Here is a 22,285-nt window from a genome sequence, read left to right as displayed (position 1 = left end):
TGTAAGATTGTATTTTGACGAATTGAGTGTGTGCTTGTTCTTGCAACTTGAATAAACAAATCATTGGTTATTGTGGGACATAGAAAATTCAAACGAGTGTGATTGAGCAAAACATACCTTGATGTATTGCTGTAGCTGTGGGTAAACTCTTCTCCCTCCCAGGAGGACAGAGATAAAGGTCCTGCGGGGGAAGGAGGTAGTGACCACGTGTGTGACTTCAGGAAAGGAAAACACATTAAAGCCTGACGTCTCGTAGCTCTTCAGAAGCTCCTCGTCGGCCTTGTTCTCTCCCTCCATCAGAATACTGCCGACAGCATAGCGGCATTGTGCTCCCGGCACCTACAAACATGAAGATTGATGAGAGTCCATACTAATCAGATGGACGGACAGAAAATATAGATGTATAGGGAAAATGCTCACACGCAGTATAGTTTTACCAGCATTTGACCTTTCCCATTTTTCCTCATTGTAGTGTTTCCAAATTCCAAAATTATACAGAGCCTTCCAATATGACAACAGCAGCACTGACGGACATATTATTGCTCTCGAGTTTTAGAACAACATTTTGATATTTGCAAGTACACATCATCTTTAACCCGTGGCTCAGTTGGTAGAGCGGGTTGGCCAATGATCCGAGGGTTGGCTGTTCGATCCCCGCCCGGCCACCTGTGTCATGGTTGTTGTGTCCTTGGGCAAGACACTTCACCCACCTTGCCTGGTGTGAATGTGTATGACTGCTGTATGTTTGAGGTGGTGGTCGGAGGGGCAGCCACGCTTCCGTCAGTCTGCCCCAGGGCAGCTGTGGCTACTATTGTAGTTTACCACCACCGGTATGACTGTGTGTGAATGAATGGAATCTGGAACCCTGTAAGCGCTTTGAGTCCTTAGGGAATAAAGCGCTATATAAATCCTATCCATCAACCTCCCTGAAAAGAGGGGAGAAACTCTTAAATGCCACCGACCACCAACAATTCTAAAGAACCTGTCTCTGAGGGTGGATGAGTCATACACACTAGTGTGTAATGTAAGGCAAATAAATAATGCACAAAAACAACAGGATGTGAAGAAAAAAGTAAGATTTCCTCTGTGATGTCAGCCAGGTGCCTCATTTAAAGAGAATATGCTCATCAATTAGAGCTCTAATTGGAGCTCTTGGCGGCGCAGCAGTATTGCTCCTTCCTCCATTCTGAGCACCCTGGTGCCCATTAAAAAGTAGGAGAAAAAGGAGACACAAATGAATACTCCCGAGACGTCAGAGACTGTCTCCCCACCACTATGCTATGCTGACTACTACTGAAGGCTCATGTAATAAATAGGCTGGAATGGTCCAATTTGTTCATAAACCTATCATTGCTCAGCCAGGGAGTCTGAGAATGACTATTTTCTTCTCCATTCCTCAACACACAAGGCCATTCACGGGGATAAGTGCAGACTTAGCTAGTTTTTTTTCAACAACCACACATGCAAAGTTTTAAACACATATTACTGCAAGAAGGGAGGAGTATGCTTACATTTCTGAAGATGTGTACCAGCACATGAACAACATGCATCTCTTGACATATCATTATAGTAATGATAATAAGTATGGCTGGTACTGTAGGCTGATATTTTTGAGTATAAGAGTTTATTATTTATCTGATTCTATAGTAAAATCCATAGATGGTTAAGACTATGTGACTATGTTAGCTTCATCTTCAGGGTAGTGTTGCAACACAAAATCGATTATTCAATAAATAAATCAACTGAAAATTGATCAGCAACTTCTTTGATAATTCATTCATTGTTTGACCTGGTTTTACAAGTGCCAAGTTGTGGCTCCTCCAATATAAGAATTTGTTCCCCCTTTTCGCTGAGTGGAATTTCTTTAGGTTTGGACTGTTGATCAAAACCTTAATTGATAAGGGAGTTATCTTCAGTGGCAGCCGTAAGACAAAGAGAGACAGAAAGAGAGAGAGAGAGAGAGAATCTCCATTAAATGTCGACAATCGGTTAAAAAACATCTATTCACCACTCCAGATGCATATAACGTTACGGTCAGGTTTTAAGTGAACCTTGCCAAACTGAAAAATAGAAAGTCAAACACTTTGTACAACATATTGATTCTAAATATCTTGTTAATGATTTGACACCCTCATTGTAAGCACCACAAGTACATTTCGTCACCCTCTTAAAATAATGGCCTAAGTCACTTTTTGGCCAAAATGATTTTTTTGCTTAAAGCTCCCATATTATACACTTTTCGGTTCTATTATACACCATATTATATGGTCTTAGTGGTCACTAATACGTTTTTCTTTAATTGTTTGCTGAAAAAAACTTTCAGATAATTTATTGTACTATGCTGAAGTTCAGCTAATCTCACAATGGCCTATTTTTTAAAAAGAGCTGCAGCTCCCCTCGTAAATATACAATCTTTGCGCTGCCCCCGCCCCCTGTCCGGAAGCGAAGCCAGATACGCCTCGCCCTCTGTCTGTCAGGGCCGTGGACCAATAAGAAATAGGGGTGTGGGCTGCACAGTGGAAGCTTCTGGCTTTCCAGTTTGTGAGGTCAGAAAAGGGGAAAATTCTGACTGGAGTATATTGGGTGGGGGAGGGGTGGTGGTTTCAGAAAGGGGGATTCTGAGAAAAGGAGAGTGTTATTTTTTTAAATATTTTGGCAGTCTCTAGGCACACCGTGGACCCATGGATATGTTAGAACACATTTAAAAAGTGCATTTAGCATAATATGTGACCTTTAAATCAACTCCTTATGATGCTGGCCACCTCTGGTAAAATGGCCTAATTCCTCAGTTGAACAGATCATGTGATTTTACTTGACATAGGCCATTATACGATATTACCAGAATGTCAAGAGTTTGTTTTAGGCCATTTTATTTTGCCTAAGTCAAAATTTACTGTTCATTTTTTTTTTCAAGGACATTTCACAAGTAAAATGGCTTAAGTCACAAGTTAAACATTAATATAAAGGGTTTATTCCTATTATGTTACATAATTGACAGAAATTGTTATTATAATGTCAAGAGTCATCTTTTGACATAACCTGTTTGAGTGAAATTATTAATGAATATCATATATTCAATCTTTGGTTAAGTTTTTTGTGTTTCCTGAAAACACTGAAAAAATTACTTAGGCCATTATTTTAAGAGGGTGACGATTTGGAAAACTTAGAGGATATCTTTGCTTTGCGCTTTGGATGTTTTTGGGGGCTCACGGTGGGACGTCTGAGCCAAGCGGATCCCATTTATAAATCATCACAGGGCTCAATGTCTGTCCGAAGTCCAGAACAAAGAACCCCCGCCAAAAGCACTCGGTCCACAATCTTTGTTTTGTCACTGCATACTCATCCAGACACCAGTGTGCTGCTGTCTTTTGATAATGCTTCAATCCAGTGACAGCTCATCCAGAGCAAAAAAGTTCAGAAATTCATCTGAAGGAAACACGTCTCCCTGTCTCTGTTGCACATTGACGGAATTGACTTTGGTATCAGGGTTAAAAAAAAAAACACTATCCTAGCAAGCCAGCATACAAAGTATTTCCCACTCAGATTCAGTAAAGGCTTGCATTTTAATTGTTTTACGACTTTCTTAAAAGGGCAAGTGATTTTCTACTATTTCATCATTCACCACAATGTCGAACATTCGGACTGATACACATTTCCGGACTGGCCCCTTCTGCAGCGGCCATTCCCACAGCTTTCATCATATTGTGACCCAAGCAGCACGGGTCCCTGAAGACGAGCAGACACATGTGTCATCTCACCACCATGTTGTCATAAAGCCTTTTATATTTACAAGCTATATGTCTCAAGGACTGCAATCCCTGACCCTGATCGCTTACTTGAAATTTGAAGTTTGACAGAAAACCACCCCCCATACCCGTTGCCTCAATCTTGGACACAGAGGGAGAGAGGGGGAGCCGAGTGCTACAGGGCATAGGGGAAGTGGGCACACTGGGTCAAAAGGAGAAACTCGTCTTGCTTTGAAACTGTGAAAAGGGCTGGTGGAGGATAAGGGTTTAGTGAGCCGAATGAGAATATGAGTTATCCGTAAGTAGAAAGAGCTGTTCAAGCCCTGTATCCATGGCAACCATCTGAGAACCAACCTCGTTGTAGTCTTTTGTCTCTTCAGAGGAAGTGATTAAAGGAGGTAAAAGTGAAAAAACAGAAGATGGAAGTGGCCACCCTGACACTTCTCCTATGTCAACTGAACTTTTGAAAATCTTTCTCACTGCAAAATATCAATGGAAAGTGTCTCACCATTTAGACACCAAGTACCATTTCTCCTCACTGCAGGCTCCTGAATGCAGCAAGTGAATGGCATCCTGAGGATGGTCACTAATGAGCTCAGATCATTACTCCAATTATTTTAACTTAGATCAGGACTTGGCTGCAACTGCACAAAACCACTTGGACCCACTGCTAGCCTAATTGTAGGCTTGGGAAAAAGAGGATGAGCATAACAAAAGGGTTTTGATGCAAAACTGGAAAGAGTCCACCACTGATCTCTGGTTACATTCCATCAGGTTGTTGTGCATCAGGCTATGGCAGGTTCAGGCTGGGCCACTTAAAGGTGGAGTCAGCGATTCTGGAGAAGGCTTATTGTCTAAATCAGTGAATATCTCCTCACGATACACTACATCCGTACTGTGTGGCGTGCGCTGAAAAAAATAAAATCTGGTCTTGATAAACAGCCTAGGCTCTGTATGGTATGTAAAACCAGGGGATGTAAACAAAGGGGGCATAGCTAGCAGCGTTCCCATTTACAGAGCCAAGGCTGTATAACACTGGATTTTTTTTTGGTTCATCAATTATCAAAATTGCTCGATTTTTTTTTATAACAATCAACTAATTAAATAATGAATTCCTGGTCTCAGCTCTAATAGACGTGTGTAGTACTTCATTATCGTATTACCATATTATTACAATCTTCACCGATAATATAATATCAAAGCTCTCTACCAAAGTATATCAAAGTGTTTCTATACTATGCAGCTAGAGGTCAGCAGTTTGTTAAAGGCATGATGACTTAAGTGTCTCATTCATCCTAGCTTATTCTATATGCTAATATTCTATGTCATTCAGGTGCACATTTTTAAAGATCAGATCTGTCAGTCAGGCCCCTGCTTTCTTTCCTTCTTGTAACCTGAACCTCCAGAACCCTCCACAGCACATCAACATCGGAATGGAAAGAGACCATTTCAAGGCCTCTTTCCATTCCCTCTCATCTTGTTTGGGCAGAGCCAAGTGAAAAAACAACTCATGCTGTACCCGCTTTAAAATGTGGGAACCAGCACCACATGATGTTGGAGACCCCCAGGTAGTGTGCATTATTGGGTATCAGGCAAACAGATCCAGCAGATATAAGTTCCCACTGATTTAAGACACTGAGATGTATGGATGAGTTCACACAGGGAACTGCTTGGAAGGTAGGAAAACATGTCAGAGATCCGATGTATTACTAGTGTTTCTAGCAGCATTGGTGGGAGCAGTAAAGAAGACCACACCAAACTCTCATATTATTATGTAAAGTTCCCCATCATGACCGTTCCAAAATAACCAATATTAAAATGTATAGATGTTTTCATTATTTTACTTTATGTTGTGTGATCAATATCATGAAAAAAGTTTGACTAGAGTTTAAATTGCATAACTTGTATTTCATAGTGTTTGTTCTTTTATTTAATACTGGCATTTTCCCCCAGTGATTTACACAACCAGCAGCCTGGAAATGAGTCCAATTTAACACCAGGCTAACACATTGTATACAGATCACATCAGCAGCCAAGGCAATATGACTGGAGACTCCCTCTGTAAGACTACTGTGGAATAGCAAACAAGAATCTTACTACAAAAAACATAAAGGAAGGCAGGCTATATTTTGTACCATTGACTTTAAAGGTGCACTACGTATGTATACTAACGTTGGGGTGTGTCAGAGAGGTGAACATGTTCTAAGGTATATTCTCATAGTTTAATAAAAACACTTTCCACACAGGAAAATGTGATCCCTGGAATAGCCTACAGTTTTTGAAGTTAGAAAGATACCTGAAAAGTTACTGTTTCACAGTTGTTGTTTACAGCAGCAGGGCCCACAGTTTTGTTTACAAAAATGTTCTAGTCTAACGTTGGTTCCAGGGCCCTCAAAATAATTTTGTTTTGAGTAATGATGATAGAATTACTCAATACTAAGAATTACATAGGCTAGAGAAAATATGTTTAGTAGCCTAACTAACTGCCGGATCTGCCAATGTAAACAAATGACCCTCCCCTGAAACTGCATTTTGTGCACCTTTAAAAGGTATGCTCTGGTTTGAACATACATCTCAGGAATGTAAAAATAGACAAGCCAAGAAATGAACTTGGGTGATATTTTCACATTTGAATCCACAAAACTCTCCACATCCTGCCAAGCTAATAGCTCAGGGATACAATTTAAGTATGCCAATAGAAACCGTTTCAGAATATGGAGACTGTCATTTACGGATTATTGTAGGCCTATAAAAAATAGTCTAATGGCCTAATAAAAAATGTAAATACATTTAAGTAGGCTATTGGAAACACCAGTATATCGACGATGTCCCAAGAAGTAGGCATGCTATTGCTATAATGTTCGACCACTCGTTTTAAGTGAATGACATTGTCGCCATCTTGCGGTCGATTTCGTAAACTAGTTTACACAGTTCTAATCTGCCTGATTTTTTTAAACTAAAATACTGAGTAAAATGGCGAAAACAGAGGTTGGCCTATAAGAGACTTTAAAATGTATGTTTTGTGGTTGTGTTATGGTTTACCTTTTTGGGGTCGTCATAAAATATTGCGAGACATGACAGCTTTGGTCCAATATTGTGAGACTCTTTAAAAAGTTGTCCGTAGTTTTGGTACGGTCCTACTTTGAATTTGTAGGCGAACGTAATCTTCTTCAAAGGAGGAGAGCCGGTTAGCACTGTAATGTGCGAAAAGAGTCCCGTGTACAAAATGAAACCGGCTAGTGTTATTAGACTTAACAACAGGCTAATGACCACACACAGAGTGGCCCAGTCCGGCATCATAGCTGACGGACAGGCGGACAAGCAGGTACCGCTAGTTACTTCTTCTGGACACTTCACACACAGTTGTATTTCCCTTTATAGTTTGACATTTTTCAGACATTGCTTTGTTGCCAATTGTCCTTGACAGAATTTAGACAATCACAGAAGATTGCACGTTGAACGGGGCTTCCTGGAACGTACCATTTGGCCGACTAGAGGGGGGAACTTTTTTACAAATAAATTAATCCTGTAAAACTCTTTGAAAAGAAAACGTTCCCGTGTCAAACACATTGTTTTTAATTTATGGCAATTCATGTGCGTTCAGCCAATATTCTCTTAGGACATCCTGTAATTGTTTGATAAGTACCAACCTTTCCCGAGGTGACCTATGTTATAGCGATGCCCACGGTTGCCACTTTGTAATGTTTGTCAATAGTTTTTAATGGAAATCAAAATTGACATAGCCTACAGTTCGGAGACATTAAAGTGATCGCAAACAAGGCTATTAGACCATTAAGAAAAGTTGCTTTAGCCTACCATATTTGGCTTATGAATATTCAACTGTGCAATTATGACGAGCTAGACCTACTTCCTTGAATAGGCCTAGTGCAATCTTTCGAATAATTCTTATTTGTAGCCTAATGTAATCTAGATATTGCAACAAAAACAACAACAAAAGGGGGGACAAATTAATGTAGTTTGTAAAACGTTGGAGGTGTTAGCTATCCTACCTCTGGCCCGCCCCATGAAGAAACTGAGGGCTGGACTTGTTGCCATTTAGGCTATCTGATGACATTGACCGCCTGGATAGAGATAAACTCAACGTCTTTTTTTCTTTCTTATTGCCTATAACTTGTCCGTGAGGTCCGGAGTTCGTGAAAATGGCTGCGACTGTCAAGAGGTTTTACGACCTGACAGCTAAACTGCTGTGTGGAGAGACCTTCAGGTTCTCTTCACTGAAGGGGAAAGTTGTCCTCATTGAGAATGTAGCGTCTCTTTGAGGAACAACAACCAGGGACTACACTCAGATGAACGAGCTCCACAGTCGTCACTCGTCCAAGGGACTCGTTATCCTGGGGGTGCCCTGCAATCAGTTTGGACATCAGGTAGGCCATGTGGAATAAACAAAGGTTGACAGGTCTACACTGTTTTCCCATTGAAGGATATAGGCCTAATAGGCTAATCAAAATCAAGCAATCGAATCAAACGTTGGCCTTGCCTATAGCCCAAATGTTGGCCTATAGCCTAACCTAGTTCTTGATCAACATTTAGATTAAAGCATAAGCAAAGATATGCCTATATGCTTAGGCCTATGATTAGGCTATATTAGTGTTTTTTATCAAGATGATAGTCTATTGGAAAGTTCCATATGGCCAATACTAATCAAGAAATGTTGTTTCCTATGAACTTTTATGATTAAAATGTCATCTAGGCTAAGAAAATGAGATTAGGCTTGGTTGCTTAAAGGTGAATGTTGAGCAATTTGCTCAACTTGATACAACTTGCAGATTTTAACGTACATATATCATGGAACTTTGATTAGGCTACTTACATTAAAACATTCTTTTAGGAAATATTGGCACAATAATTAATAACACCATAATTATAAAAAAATACAATTCAAAATGTAACTCAAGTTAGTGATAAGAATTGTCATCTTGTAAATTACTATTTTATAATTTGAACGTAGGTTTTGTATGTCATGTCTGAATTTTCAAAATAACCTGCAGCTGTCAGATCAATGTGGGGAGAAGAACGTCAAGTGGCTTTTAATCAGATTGATATAATGTCAACTCATAATGTAACTTCTGCCTTTCTTCCACTTTTTACAACAGGAGAACTGCAAGAATGATGAAATCCTAAATAGCCTTAAGTATGTCCGTCCTGGGAATGGCTTTGAACCAAAGTTCCAGCTCCTGGAGAAGGTGGAAGTGAATGGAGAGGATTCCCATCCCTTGTTTGTGTATCTGAAGGACAAGCTCCCATTCCCCTCTGATAATGCTATGGCTCTCATGACTGATCCTAAGTGCATCATTTGGAGTCCTGTCAGCAGGAACGATGTCTCCTGGAACTTTGAGAAGTTCCTGGTCGGTCCTGACGGGGAGCCCTACAAGCGCTATAGCAGAAACTTCCTCACAATTGATATTGAGGCCGATATTAAAGAGCTACTTAAGAAGGTCAAATAAAGTCCTTAATTAGTTCATCTATTCTGGGTATTGTAATGTATTTTTCTATCTCAGTTTAATTTCACTGCAACATTCCCAAAGTGTGTGGTAGCCTATTTCCAGTGAGGTACACTGTGTTTGTTCAACCTGTTTACTTAATGAAGACACTCCTTTAAAACCTTAATGTGTGAGGAGTTTCTGATGAAGATGTAAAAGACTGATCCGTCACTGTGCTCATCACAAACCACACCTTGTCATGGAGAGAAGAAATAAACAATGTCACAAAAATGCTATTGTCATTTGTGTACATATGCTACATACCTATAGCCTACAGTCTCATGATACACAGAATAAACGGTGCAATTTGCCCTATTGCATTGGGGAAATGTAGCAACAACATTTAAGAGATAATAAAGTTGCCTAGGCCTAAATGAATATTGTATAAAAAAAATGTGCACATTGATATTTTAATTTAGCTGTTTTGTTCAATCACAGATATGAACAGGCCTATGGTAATTAGAAGCACCTTCTAAACTCTGGTTTTGAAAGGCTCTATAGAAATACAATTTAAGCTATTACTGTCTACAACCCGTATGAAACAGCATCAGTGGTCTGTGCTGGGCTTCCTGATTGAACGCCTTCGCCAAACTGCGACTCATCGAACATGGCTGGCCAGGAAGACCCAGTGCAACGGGAGATTCACCAAGATTGGGCGAATCGAGAGTATATTGAAGTGATTACGAGCAGCATCAAAAAGATCGCTGACTTCCTTAACTCATTTGGTAAGTTTTTAACCGCCCATTTTAAGGAGGAGATCGTGTAGACAGTTGGTTCAGTTAGCTTCGCTGCTACTAGCATCGATGTTGATGTTTTTCAATGGCCACTCCCAGTTATCACTTAGCTTTATCGTTGACCGGGAGCTTGCTAATGTTTCCCCGTCGGGGTGCCACGGTAGTTTCCCATCGAAATACCCACACATTATGTTTCGCTTGTTGACTCCGTGTCAGCAGCCGAGCAAGGGGCTAAACATGGTACGACGAAACTACCGTTTACAAGTGTAGAGGTAGCTAATGGATGCTAGGCCATTGCTAGCGACAGTCATTACTCTGTCAGTAATGTTCCACCAGCAGCTGTATCGTTACCCATTCTATTGTACAGCAATAGTTAATTTAGGGTCCCTGCAGCAGGTCATTTAAAAAGTTATCTAGAAACAAGGCCTCTGTTTGTATTCAAATGTCTCAAAGCAACCTTTCAAAAGTCTTCAAGATGTTTTGACATGGGGACTATCATTTTGGCTTATTTTTTTAAATAATTTACAAATTCCTCTCGCAGATCATGATGATAATGTTTAATTATTATTGGCTTAATAGCTGTGTATTTTTGATGATCTGAAATAGAATATTTACATACCAAATTAAAAATAAAACATTATTTTTTTAATAGATCATCTAACATCATCATTGGACAAATAGAAAAAAAATACAAATTTGGGCAAAATGTACGCAGTTGATTGTAATTGATGTGACTTTTCATTATCATCACCAGTCCTAAGTCATTAAGATGTAAGAAGAACCTTGATAACTGTTGACTGTGACGTGCTCAATCAATTGTATCATCCTCAGACATGTCTTGTCGATCCCGCTTGGCCACCCTCAATGAGAAACTGACCGCGTTGGAGAGGAGGATTGAATATATTGAGGCGAGAGTAAGTGTATTGCATTGCAACTTTAAACAATCAAATTGCTCTTTGTGTATTTCAAAATGATATAACCACATATGTTTCTCATTACAGGTGACAAAAGGAGAGACCTTGACCTAGAACCTGTAATGGAAATTCATAGCATCATAGAGCTACCTTTCCATCCCCCACCCTGATTTTTTTTGGAAAAAAAAAGTGTGATGGATTCCACCCTCCTTTTTTGGGACCATGTGGACCATTTTTATATATTATATGGCTGAGTTTTGTGTTTGTTTTATCTCATGACACATTTGTACAGAAGATGTGGGTCCATCTCGGATGTCAGTGACTCAAGCATTGTCAATGTTACAAAACAAAAAACAACCTCCAATAGTAACGTTTCTAAATCATTGTGGAGCTCAATTATGGAACTTGTATCCACACCACTTGTGGACCATCTGTGTTGTGTTCAGCGTCATTAACACATCCAAGATTTATCAAAGGAGAAAATTCTCGTGTGCCAAGTTGAACAAGTAATCGTATAGTCATCTTTATTAAGGACCTGCTTGTATAGTGAACTGTTTGGTGATGTTTCAGGATTTAAATAATGTAATAAATGATAAACAATGACCTTGGTTCATGGTATAGCTTTTATTTTGACACTTAATTGACAAGGTATGTACATACAATCAAGAAATCGATTGTAATATTAAGTATCTCCCAACATACTCAGACTTGACAGGTTGACAGGCAGATATAAGTATAGCCAATGAGCTAAACTAAGAGAACACAAGTGTACAGTATTTATGACATTAAGGTTGTTTTCGAGAGATGAGCCTGACAGGAACTGCTTATAATACGGACTAAACTGTTATTGTCCGTAGTAGTGGCACACATTCTAGAATAAAATTTGTATAGACAAGGTTATATTGTGTAAAAAGATTAATTTCTGTGCATACTATACTGTATACTTGAAGACAACATGAAAAGCATATTATCAGCTTAGATTTAGTATGAAAAGGAAAGAGTTCATGTGCTCAACAAATATCAATACTAATAATACTAATCCAAAAATGTTCTTCTGTAGAGTGTCCAGTCATTTACATTGTGTAAATATCCTCATTTTACAGAACTGACTCGATCAGTCAAACCTCCAGATCAATCACGACGATATTACACATTTCTAAACATTAACTTGATAGACAATCAAATATACAAGACATGCCTTTACACTTACTAACTGTTCTTTCTTGTTTAAATTGTATAACTGTTCTTTCTTGTTTAAATTGTATATATTAATATTTTGCTTAATACATATAAGTTATTATGAGTGCAGGTTTAAAACTATAAAAAAAACTAGAGTATTACTTTTATTTAGCAAAGATTTTGCTCTCATGCATGTTCTCTAAATTTTTGCATTTTGAGGGAGCATGTCGGTTCCCTCCGCCCTGTGTTAATAAATTATATAATTTCGCCTGCTTTTTTCATGCATTAAGAATAGGAAGTTAAAAACGTATCCTACGAAAACACACACACACACACACATTATGGCTATTATGAAGGGGCCCTCCATCAGCTCTCCATGCTGGGGGAGGAACATATCGTTGAGGGACATGGCATATTGTTGTGAGGATATTGTTCAAAAAAATTAGGGAACATAGGGCTGAGTGAACATAACAATGTGCCCCATTTGGCTATGTACTGTAACTTACTTAGATACTGGTGTCAACGAGTGTCAACAACAAAATCAATGAAGCACTAAAAGAAACGCTTCCATATACTGCAGATATTGTATTGGAAGCTGAATATCAAGTAAAATGGCGGAAAATTGTCATTTTGTGACTTGTGTCCTTAGTTTAGCCTTTCAGGTAGCACTTCCAAATCTAAACGAGGTGATTTAGGCACTGATTAAACGCCCAGGTAGCGGTAAATAAATAGTTCTAACCACCCGTGGACTAATATTATCCTAGCCGTGGTCATGACTCAAATATCAGCCTTCTGTAATGTCAGTTTGACCAGTTGGCAACGAGAAAAGAGACAATGAACTCAGGACCGATCGCAGCCTGTCAGGCAAACTCGGGGCATAATCGAGGAGCAACTCATTACTTCCCATGATGCACCGGGCTGAACACCAATGCATCTTGGGACGAAGAAGGTGCCGTTTTGGTGTTGTGAGAAGTCCTTGGACGTGAGATGAATTTTCTTGCCTCAAACTTTTCAATCATCAGTCCAAAAAACTAACACTGGGGTAATAACATCGTTAACAGATTAAACTGGTGAGTTAATGTGCCCTCAAGCTGGCGACTGAATCAATCGTGGTACCGTTCATTGGCGTAGTTGTTTTGACACAAGTTAGCTAAGTCTGTTTGCCACCGTTGGAGCGGATCCATATTAATGGTGACAAGCGCTGCCCCATCTAATTCGACTCCAGAGTAATTTTTCTGATTTTGAGCATGTGAATAAACTATAAACACAACAGAGTCTTTGTGTAACTCCATGATATTTTCACCTTTTTTAGAGTTCGTGTGTGTGCGCAGCAGGGAGAAATGGGAGCTGACAAAAGGTGAGTAACGTGAAGCGTCGTTGGCTATAAGGTGTGCTGAAATATTATGGCAGTGTTAGTTGTTTTCATCCAATTTTACTTAACCCCTGAGGAAGAGAGAGCCTTCGGCGAACGTTTAACTTATACATCGACTTCTAAGTGTCTTAAGTCAATCATTTAATATCATACAGCGTGTCTCGTAGTCAGTCATCACGTAGATGCCTAACGTAGGCCCAATCCCGTCCCAATTTATACGAAACCGTATTCCTGTAAAAGCCAAATGTGTAGAACAGTCTCGAATTATGTGGAAATGTACATTTCCTTCACGATCTTAAAGTAAATTACATGCAAAATATTCGAAAGAAAAATACGTTTATTACCATCCTGCTCTGTTTTAATATTTACTACCAAAAGTCAGTATTCATGCAAACTTAAATAACATCTCGGAAAGACAAGTTGGAAACATATTTTAAATTAAGTAGATTTGAGTCAGTTAATCTAAAATACATTTTGATGTCTGGTGGTGCGTTATTACCAATTCAAGTAGCACATTGATTCTTTGACATAATATATAAAACAAGTAAGAAATATTGCAACATGGGGAGGAAAAAAAATAAAGGTTTGAGAAGTGACACTGGCATTGAGAAGTCAACAGGGGAAATATATCAGGCTTTTTGTTTTAGAAAAATTATCATCAATCAATGAATGATTTTCCCGCTTGCTGATGCAATAGAATTGTATTTATTTCTTTTTCAAAGTGTATCATGCAATTGCAGACTAGGTGTACTCATGTTTAAACTTTGTCTTTCAATGTCTCCCTGAATAGGATTAGCCGAACAGAACGTAGCGGAAGGTATGGCTCTGAGCAGTCCCGCGATGAATCTGATTGGCGCGACAGGCGAGAGAGGGACCAAGAGCGCGATCACAACATGCGCCGCTGGGGAGAAGAGAGGCGTAGTGAAGGAGACCGCCGCTTTGAAGGAGACCGCCGGGGAATAAGAGACAGTCCAGAGGTATTTATTGTAATATTTAGGGACTTTATGGTGTTAAAACTGTTAAGTGAAAATATTTTGTTGTTTGATGATATCCACACTCAACTACAGAACTGATCTAATTATTTTAAAGCAAAGAGAAAGGAAACGACGCAACAGTGATCGGTCAGAGGATGGTTATCACTCTGATGGCGACTACCCTGAGCAGGATTACAGAAGAGAGCCAGGGGAGGAGAAGAAGAGCAAGACCATCATGCTCTGGGGCCTGTCTCCTCATGTGACTGAGGATGATGTAAGTCTATAGCTTTCCTCTGCAGTTATCCAGCCTCTTTTGTGTTTGTTTATATGTGCGTGCACCACTCATTCTGCAAGATGAAATGCCTTTTTTAAATGGGGTAAGGTTTTAAGTCATAATGTCCCATCTGCATTTTTTTATTCAGGTATGTTTTGCCATTGACCAACTGGAGGGACCGCAACCAGTGGATGTCAGGCTGATGAAAAAGAAAACAGGTGAGAACCAGAAATGTGGCGGACCCCGATCTCTCCCCTGTCTTTGACCATAAGGCCAATCTGCTTCCATTCAGACCCATTTTCCCATAGCAGTTAAAATGGTATCAAGTTACTTGAAAAAAGATTTCAAATGTTGAAATAAGACTTATAATTTCAGTTCATTGTGGATCTTTTTAAGGTAAGTAAGAACAGTAATAACAGTTTTTAAAAATTAAATTAAATGACGGACACACTTTAAAGTGTGGTTCAAACAATTGTATTAATCAGGATTACTTGCTATGGTAAAACTCCTACGGAGTGGCCTACTGTGTACCAAACAGGGCCTGGGTCGTGAAGCAGTTTGTGGAAGAGTTTGAATAATATGCTCATGGACTCTTAACTAACACGCCTCCCGTCTATATTTGAATGCTGTCTCTAGGTATAAGCCGTGGTTTCGCCTTCGTGGACTTTTATCACTTGCAAGATGCTACACGATGGATGGAGACCAATCAGGTTGCTTCCCAATCGCCAAGTCTAGTTTTAATCTTGGGGATCTTGAAAAGTAACCCAAAGGGCAACCAAAGTGCAATGAATAAGTAGTGTGGAAACTGTACAGATCTTTTTGAAAAGACTCATGGATTGTGTGCCACAGAGCAAAAAGATTTGATTTGTATAATGATATCGCTGGTAATATTCATGATATGCTTTAGCAAATATTAAGTTAATTGTAAGGGCAGTAGCATCAAATGAGATTTCAGAATTGTATTGTAAGGGCATCTTAAAGAATCTGCATTTAAATGATAAACACACTATCTTTGACTTGCTGATAGAGGCACTATCAACGGTATTTCAGATTTCAATGTAAGCTTAGACTTTTCTTCTTCTTCTTTCTTTTTTTAAGCGTACCCCGCAGTAGATGGGGCTTTTTGAAATCTTCCTAATTTTTGTTCATTTGTTTAAATTTATTTGTTTAAACCTTGTTAGGGTCACATTGTACACTTTGCTCCAGCTCAGTCTGGGCACTCGGGTCCCAAACACTTTTAAGACACCTCCATACATCATGCTCACATATACATCATGTGACTGTCTTGTCTTTAACACAACGGCTATCTGTTGGGGGTCCCTCTCCCCCATCCCTCCCTTCCAACACTGCTTGCTCTGCTGATGAGATTGTCTGCCAGGAATATGTGAGTAATTCTTGGCGTCTTCTTTCAGAAACGTCTGACCATCCAAGGCAAAAGCGTGGACATGCACTACAGTCACCCCAGGAACAAGTATGAAGACTGGCTCTGCAACACTGTAAGTTAATGATCCGTCTTGGTTTCATGGCCAAATTATCCAATCGGCTTACAGAACGCACACACACGCACATATATACAGGCCCATACGTGTATATGTTAGGTTTATGAGTTACAATTGTTGCAGTCCTGTCAGCTTTTTTTATGGTACGCCTACTTTTGATAAGCGGTAAATGTTAGGTTGTGTCACTGGTAAGTATGGTATGCTTTACCAATATAGATTGCCTTCTTTCTGAGGCAGCACTGTTCAGGGCTTTAGTAGGTGTATAATAAAAATGATGTGAACGGTTACTTGCAGTGTGGCCTGTACAATTTCCGGAGGAGGCTGAAGTGCTTCAGGTGTGGAGCAGCCAAAGCTGGTAAGTAGTTAAATCAACAAGAGGCCACAGGCTGCAGACATCCAGGCAGCCTTCGGATGCAACGCAAAGTTTGTGTTGTGTTGTTGTCACTCTGTCAGATGTAGGCAAAGTGCTTAGTTTGGAAACAGCATGCATTTTCTACCTAAAAGATTCGAAGGGGACAACACACAATATATGATGGAGTTTGATGAAATAGGCTGTGAAATAAGCTATTTATTATTGTGTAAACCAAGTCCTTTTTAGCACAGGTTAAACTTCTCACTTTAGACCTTTTTATATCCAGTTCTTTGATTTCCATCTCTGAGTGTAATTTTAATGCACTTCTTACTTCTCTGTCATTCTCTTAACAGATAGTGAAAACTGCAATAATACTGGAGCCTCTGAAACTCAACCCACTGGAGATTTCTATGGCGACAGTAAGGACTTCTCTTTTATACATGCAATCTCTAACTTAATTTGGAAAATATCACAATCCATGGTAGATTGTTCCTAATATATAGACTTATGTCCTTTTACAGCTATCATCCTGAGAAATATTGCTCCTCTGACCAACGTAGAAGCCATCATGACAGCCCTGGCCCCATATGCTAATCTTTCATCTAACAACATTCGCCTCATCAAGGACAAGCAGACCGGCCAGAACAGAGGCTTTGCCTTTGTACAGCTTTCCTCTCCTCTGGTAAAGCACTGCTATAACAACCAAGCACTTAATCACTGGCTTCTATTTGGATGTTTGACCAAATACTTTTGAGTTCTCTTAAAATGTTCTCAATGAACTCGCCACTTCATTGAGGCCTACTTCTCACTTAAAATATACCTGTCCTTTTCACAGGAGGCCTCTCAACTGCTTACAATCTTACAAGGACTGCAGCCTCCTCTAAAACTGGATGGAAAAACAATTGGGGTGGATTATGCTAAGAGTGCTAGAAAGTGAGTATTAGTGAATGTTGTGTCTTGAATTTCTTGTTTAAATGCATCTTTATTCTTAAAAAATAAAATTGTTATATCCTGGGGAAATACTATGTGTTTTAATTATTATTATTATTATTATTATTATTATTATTATCACGTGTGTTTGTTTTAAAATGATCTATTTTGATCCACAATGAACAGAACAGTGTGTCGGCCACATTCAAACATAAGGTGGAAAAAACTTTTTGTCATTTTAAGGGACCTTTTACTACCTGATGGAAATCGTGTCAGTGCCTTCTCAGTGGCCAGTACAGCCATTGCTGCAGCCCAGTGGTCCTCCAGCCAGGTAGGCCCATGTCCTGTCAATGCTCTGTTATGTATCATCTCCCAGTGTCTCTGTAACAGGCTCATAACCCATGCTTTTACCTTTACAGCCACAGCCACAGCCCCAGCAGAGCTCCGATGGAATGTCAGAGTACAGCTACCTGCAGGAAGGCTACGCTCCATTGTCACAGGTTTGTCAAACGAATGAAGCAAACATTGTGACGATAAGCTTTAGATCAGATATCTTCGGATATATTCAAGGGGATTTTATTTTTGAACGTGCTTCCAGTCAATCATGGCTCTGCAGTAACATCCAATGGCGACTAGGGACTACAACTTGTCCTCCGAGAGTTGCAGCAAATTCTATTAGATTCAGTAGAGTCAAAGTTAATGTCCATTATTTGACAGATGACAGCACTTCACAGATTAGATCTGAGGTTGAACTTGCTCAATGTGATGTGCTCAATATTGAGCCAATGTTTCAGTGTCTACATCATCTGCTGTGGGTAAACAATGACACTTCTTTTGTTTATTCCCAATAGGAATACCAGGCATACTTCCAGCAAGGAGCAGGACTCGGCACCTCTCAGGGAAATGGGATCCTAGGAGGTAGATAGGCTTTCACACCCTGTTTATATATTTTTTGGTGCAGTTACTATTGCAAAATCATAATTATTTAAAAAAATGACAGTATTTATTTAAGTGTAGTTTTTCCAATGGTTTCTATGTCATCGCATGCAGCTGAGATTACAAGAATTTCAGGATATTCAAACATTGTGTACATTCTAAGGTTATTGGATTTACATACACAGCGCTAATGAAGTAGCTATACACATCTTTTAGAAGCAAACACCCCATAACTGAGACCACGGCTAGATTCTAATCAATAATTAGATTTTGTTTGTACAGTGATGTAAAGTGTTGGGACATATTGTCAAAGAGCTTTTAATTTTTAAATTTTAGCTGCCCCCGGGGTGAAGATTCTTCCAACTGCAGCTGGAGTAGTTATCTCTCAGAGCCCACAAGTCTACCACCCCCATTTAATGGTTCAGCCTGCTGTTCAGGTAACATATGCTCTTTTGTTGTAGTACCATTATTCAAATGCATGATGTAACCTCTCTAGATCTCTAAATCACCATTACATTATTTCCAGGCATTGCAAATTGCTCAGCAATTGGAGGCAAAATCCCAGACGGCACATCTTTTAGGCATCAATGCTGCGTCCATGCCCGTTGGCCTGGTAGCAGCTACCGCCACCGCCACATCACCAGCTGACATCAGCAATGGTACAAGCACACAATGTTCCTTAAAGCCTGTCCTTTTGAAGTGTGATATGCATGAACACATTCTTCTTGAGGCCACTGTCATGTATGTCAAGTCTTCCCCTGGACACAGCTCGAAACACAGACTTTAAAATGTGGTTCTACCTTTTAGTTTTAATGGTTAGGTTTTTCCCTTCCACAATATTTAATAATGAGTTACATTAGTAACTAAAATGCATGCAAATTTCTCCAGACACACATGTTTTGTTCTTGTATACAACTTCTGCTGTTCTGTAACCTGGCAAAAATATGTTCTACATTTGTTGTTAATTATTTCATGTTCTATAATTGACAGCTGTTCCTGATACATCCACCTATCAGTATGATGAATCCTCTGGTTACTACTATGATCCTCAAACTGGCCTCTACTATGACCCAAACACACACGTAAGTAGTGCTCAGCCACTGTGTTTGAGTCACTAGGGGTTTTCTGTCAGTGTTTTCCCCAGCAGTTTGTATTGCATCGATTTATATACATTGGTGCTCATGTCCTTCCAGTATTACTACAACTCTCAGACCCAGCAGTATCTGTACTGGGACAGTGAGAAACAGACGTACGTTCCTGCTCCAACCGACACAAATGATAACGCGAGCGGCTCTGGAAGCAGCAAAGAACAAAAAGAAGGAAAAGAGAAAAAGGAAAAGCCCAAAAGCAAGACAGCTCAGCAGGTAATGTCATATGAATTCTACATATTGTATTTTATGCATGTAGCTTATTCTACTTGTTCAACTCCTATGTGGCGTTCTCTGAATATGTTTTAGATTTTAACTTCATGTTTTGATTCTTTCAGATCGCTAAAGACATGGAGCGGTGGGCTAAAACTCTTAACAAGCAGAAAGATAACTTCAAGGGAAGCTTTCAGCCTATTAGTCAAGAAGAGAGGAAAGAGGCAGCAGCTGCTGATGCTGGTTTCATTCTGTTTGAAAAGAAGGTAAACATTAACTAATACAATCTGCTAACTATGGAAACTGCCTGTTTATGATTAAGACCTGAATGTTTTCAATGGATTGTTTGACTGACTGATATTTCTTAATGTAGCAGGTAGGAGGTCTAGAGAGACTGATGCCAGAGGTGCTAAGGGGCCCCGAGGAGGAGCCACCGACCAGCTCAGTCAACGCATCCAAGGTGAGTTTGTTCTACACGCTTTGTAAATGAAGGGACTGAGTTTAATGCAGGTGTTTTCATGTTAACAGTATTTGAACTTGCCCTTTGTGTATCCATGCTTTGGTTAGTGTGGCCTGGTAGCAGCTTACAGTGGAGACAGTGACCCTGAGGAGGGGGGAGGAGCCGATCCTGATGGTGCAGAAGGAGGCCAGGACAAGCTGACGGACTGGTCAAAGTTGGCCTGCTTACTGTGCAGGAGACAGTTCCCCAACAAAGAGAGTCTAATTCGACACCAGCAACTCTCTGACCTCCACAAGGTAACATCCCACATACTGTTTCCAGGCCTAAATAGTGAAAGTCTAAACATTGTCAGTCATGAAAACCATTAAGACTGTTGATATATTGTGGTATTCATCTTTCCACTGCTCTGTCTTAGAAAAACCTGGAGGTATCGCGAAGATCCAAAATGACTGAAGCAGAGCTGGAAGAGTTGGAGAGAAACGAGACGGAGGTTCAACTCAATACAGAGTCACCCAGTTGCTAGTAAGCCATATTGTTCCTCCTTGTTAACGTGACAGCATTTTAAAGTTTAATTTTTATTCTTTTGTGAACAGCTGAAATATAGAGATAGGGCGGCAGAGAGGAGGGAGAAATATGGCATCCCTGAACCCCCAGCACCCAAAAAGAAGAAATTTGCCAACCAACCAGCACCAGTTATGTAAGTAACTAATTTGTATATAATACTCAAGTTGTTGCAGTGCTCTAATTGTTCATTTTAAGTGCCTTTTGTTATGTGTAAACAATTTTATTTTCCTATGCAGTAACTATGAGCAGCCCACTAAAGATGGCCTCAACAGTGACAATATTGGGAACAAAATGCTTCAGGCCATGGGGTGGAAGGAGGGTAAAGGTCTCGGTCGCAACCAGCAGGGCATCACTGCTCCAATTGAGGTATTTACAACAAGCCACTGGTGGTGTTGGGATCTATCAATCAATCAATAGCCATCGGAATCATTAAGTGTGTGTATATATATATATATCTCAAAATACTTAAGTTTGTGTTTTCCTCCTCAGGCCCAGATGAGAACTAAAGGATCTGGACTTGGTACTAAAGGCACCAACTACACACTGTCTGCTTCAGACACATACAAGGACGCAGTCCGCAAAGCCATGTTTGCTCGCTTCACCGAATTGGAATGAGTGGTTAGTCTGGAGCTAAAATGACTTATTGTAATGGTCTGCAGATGAGTTACTGCTTTTTTGAGGTGCGCTCCAACAAGTCTGCATCAACAATGACAAATGAATAAGCATTGAAGTAAAAGATGTTCTCCCATTAATGATTTCTCTCGAAGATTGATACATAATGAACGCACCTCTTGCTATAATAACAGTATAGGAAAGGAATCTGTAATGGAGGCAGATTTAGATAGTGAGCAATATAATTTATAAATTGTACATACATTTTGGACACAGTACATTTACTTCCTTTGTTTACACATTTCTTCTGTTAATGCCATTTTTCTTTCGTTTCAGCATGTTAAAAAGATTGTACAGTTTATACAAAAATCGTGTCTGTTTTGTACAGAAAATAAACGTTGTTGATTTATGATGGGCTTAATTGTGTTGTATCACCCTAACAGAAAGGTCTGTATGGCGAGTTAGTGTCACTGATAAATTAAATAAATAATACATTTAAAAAAAGGTTAAAGGTGAAGTAAGCGATTTATTTATGTTAATATAAGTGTTAAATCGCTCTTTATTCATACAGTGATCACTTACATAATGTGCGCGTTTCATAAAGCCGATCTCTCAGTCAGCTGCTCTGCATGTAATCGGCAAATAAACTTTATGGGGATCCCGAAATGTATATCCAATCACAAGAGAGAGAACGCTAGAAACCGACACCCGTCTCACTCATGGTCTCGCTGTCGGTGGCACGCCAGAGCGACAGATGGGGGAATGTTTATGCGCCTACAATGGCGGAGCAGGTAAAAATCCTTCCCAATGTCTGTTTTGATGGTTTTTATCAAGTTTTATCACACTTATGGATCTGAGATTATGCTAGATAACTCAC

General features: G+C 39.6%; 4 protein-coding genes across 5 annotated transcripts in view; 3 read left to right on the top strand and 1 right to left on the bottom strand.

Moving 5' to 3' along the window:
• Positions 1-7,146, bottom strand: part of tex264b (testis expressed 264, ER-phagy receptor b) — a 36,749-nt gene extending 29,603 nt beyond the window's left edge. For both annotated transcript variants that reach the window (XM_080026744.1, XM_080026745.1), the window contains exons 1-2: positions 6,789-7,146; positions 118-339 (exon numbers count right to left, since the gene is read on the bottom strand). In XM_080026744.1, the coding sequence (XP_079882870.1) occupies positions 118-339; positions 6,789-7,046 (480 nt within the window). In that variant the 5' untranslated portion in view covers positions 7,047-7,146. The remainder of the gene's footprint in view (positions 1-117; positions 340-6,788) is intronic.
• A 551-nt stretch (positions 7,147-7,697) lies between these two features.
• gpx1a (glutathione peroxidase 1a) lies at positions 7,698-9,493 on the top strand. The gene is made up of 2 exons (XM_080026913.1): positions 7,698-8,131; positions 8,861-9,493. Exons 1-2 carry the CDS (start codon positions 7,907-7,909, stop codon positions 9,209-9,211), a joined length of 576 nt encoding a protein of 191 aa, XP_079883039.1. The 5' UTR covers positions 7,698-7,906; the 3' UTR covers positions 9,212-9,493.
• Positions 9,494-9,803: 310 nt separating this feature from the next.
• Positions 9,804-11,498, top strand: brk1 (BRICK1 subunit of SCAR/WAVE actin nucleating complex). The gene is made up of 3 exons (XM_080026936.1): positions 9,804-9,972; positions 10,813-10,895; positions 10,983-11,498. The coding sequence occupies exons 1-3, from the start codon at positions 9,855-9,857 to the stop codon at positions 11,007-11,009; spliced, it is 228 nt and encodes a 75-aa protein (XP_079883062.1). The 5' UTR covers positions 9,804-9,854; the 3' UTR covers positions 11,010-11,498.
• Positions 11,499-13,004: 1,506 nt separating this feature from the next.
• On the top strand, positions 13,005-21,818 carry rbm5 (RNA binding motif protein 5). Its single transcript, XM_080025686.1, has 25 exons — positions 13,005-13,144; positions 13,387-13,431; positions 14,237-14,423; positions 14,536-14,694; positions 14,843-14,912; positions 15,331-15,404; positions 16,107-16,190; positions 16,488-16,548; positions 16,899-16,964; positions 17,067-17,227; positions 17,381-17,478; positions 17,719-17,806; positions 17,895-17,975; positions 18,327-18,393; positions 18,748-18,848; positions 18,938-19,070; positions 19,402-19,493; positions 19,605-19,775; positions 19,898-20,038; positions 20,146-20,232; positions 20,340-20,528; positions 20,648-20,722; positions 20,826-20,929; positions 21,033-21,162; positions 21,286-21,818. The coding sequence occupies exons 2-25, from the start codon at positions 13,415-13,417 to the stop codon at positions 21,409-21,411; spliced, it is 2,562 nt and encodes an 853-aa protein (XP_079881812.1). The 5' UTR covers positions 13,005-13,144; positions 13,387-13,414; the 3' UTR covers positions 21,412-21,818.
• The last annotated feature ends 467 nt before the right edge of the window (positions 21,819-22,285 follow it).

The sequence above is a fragment of the Ammodytes marinus genome (genome assembly GCF_949987685.1).
Source record: "Ammodytes marinus genome assembly, chromosome: 4".
NCBI lineage: Eukaryota > Metazoa > Chordata > Actinopteri > Uranoscopiformes > Ammodytidae > Ammodytes > Ammodytes marinus.
The sequence above is the reverse complement of the archived record's forward strand: the minus strand, read 5'-3'. Positions and strand labels throughout refer to the sequence as shown.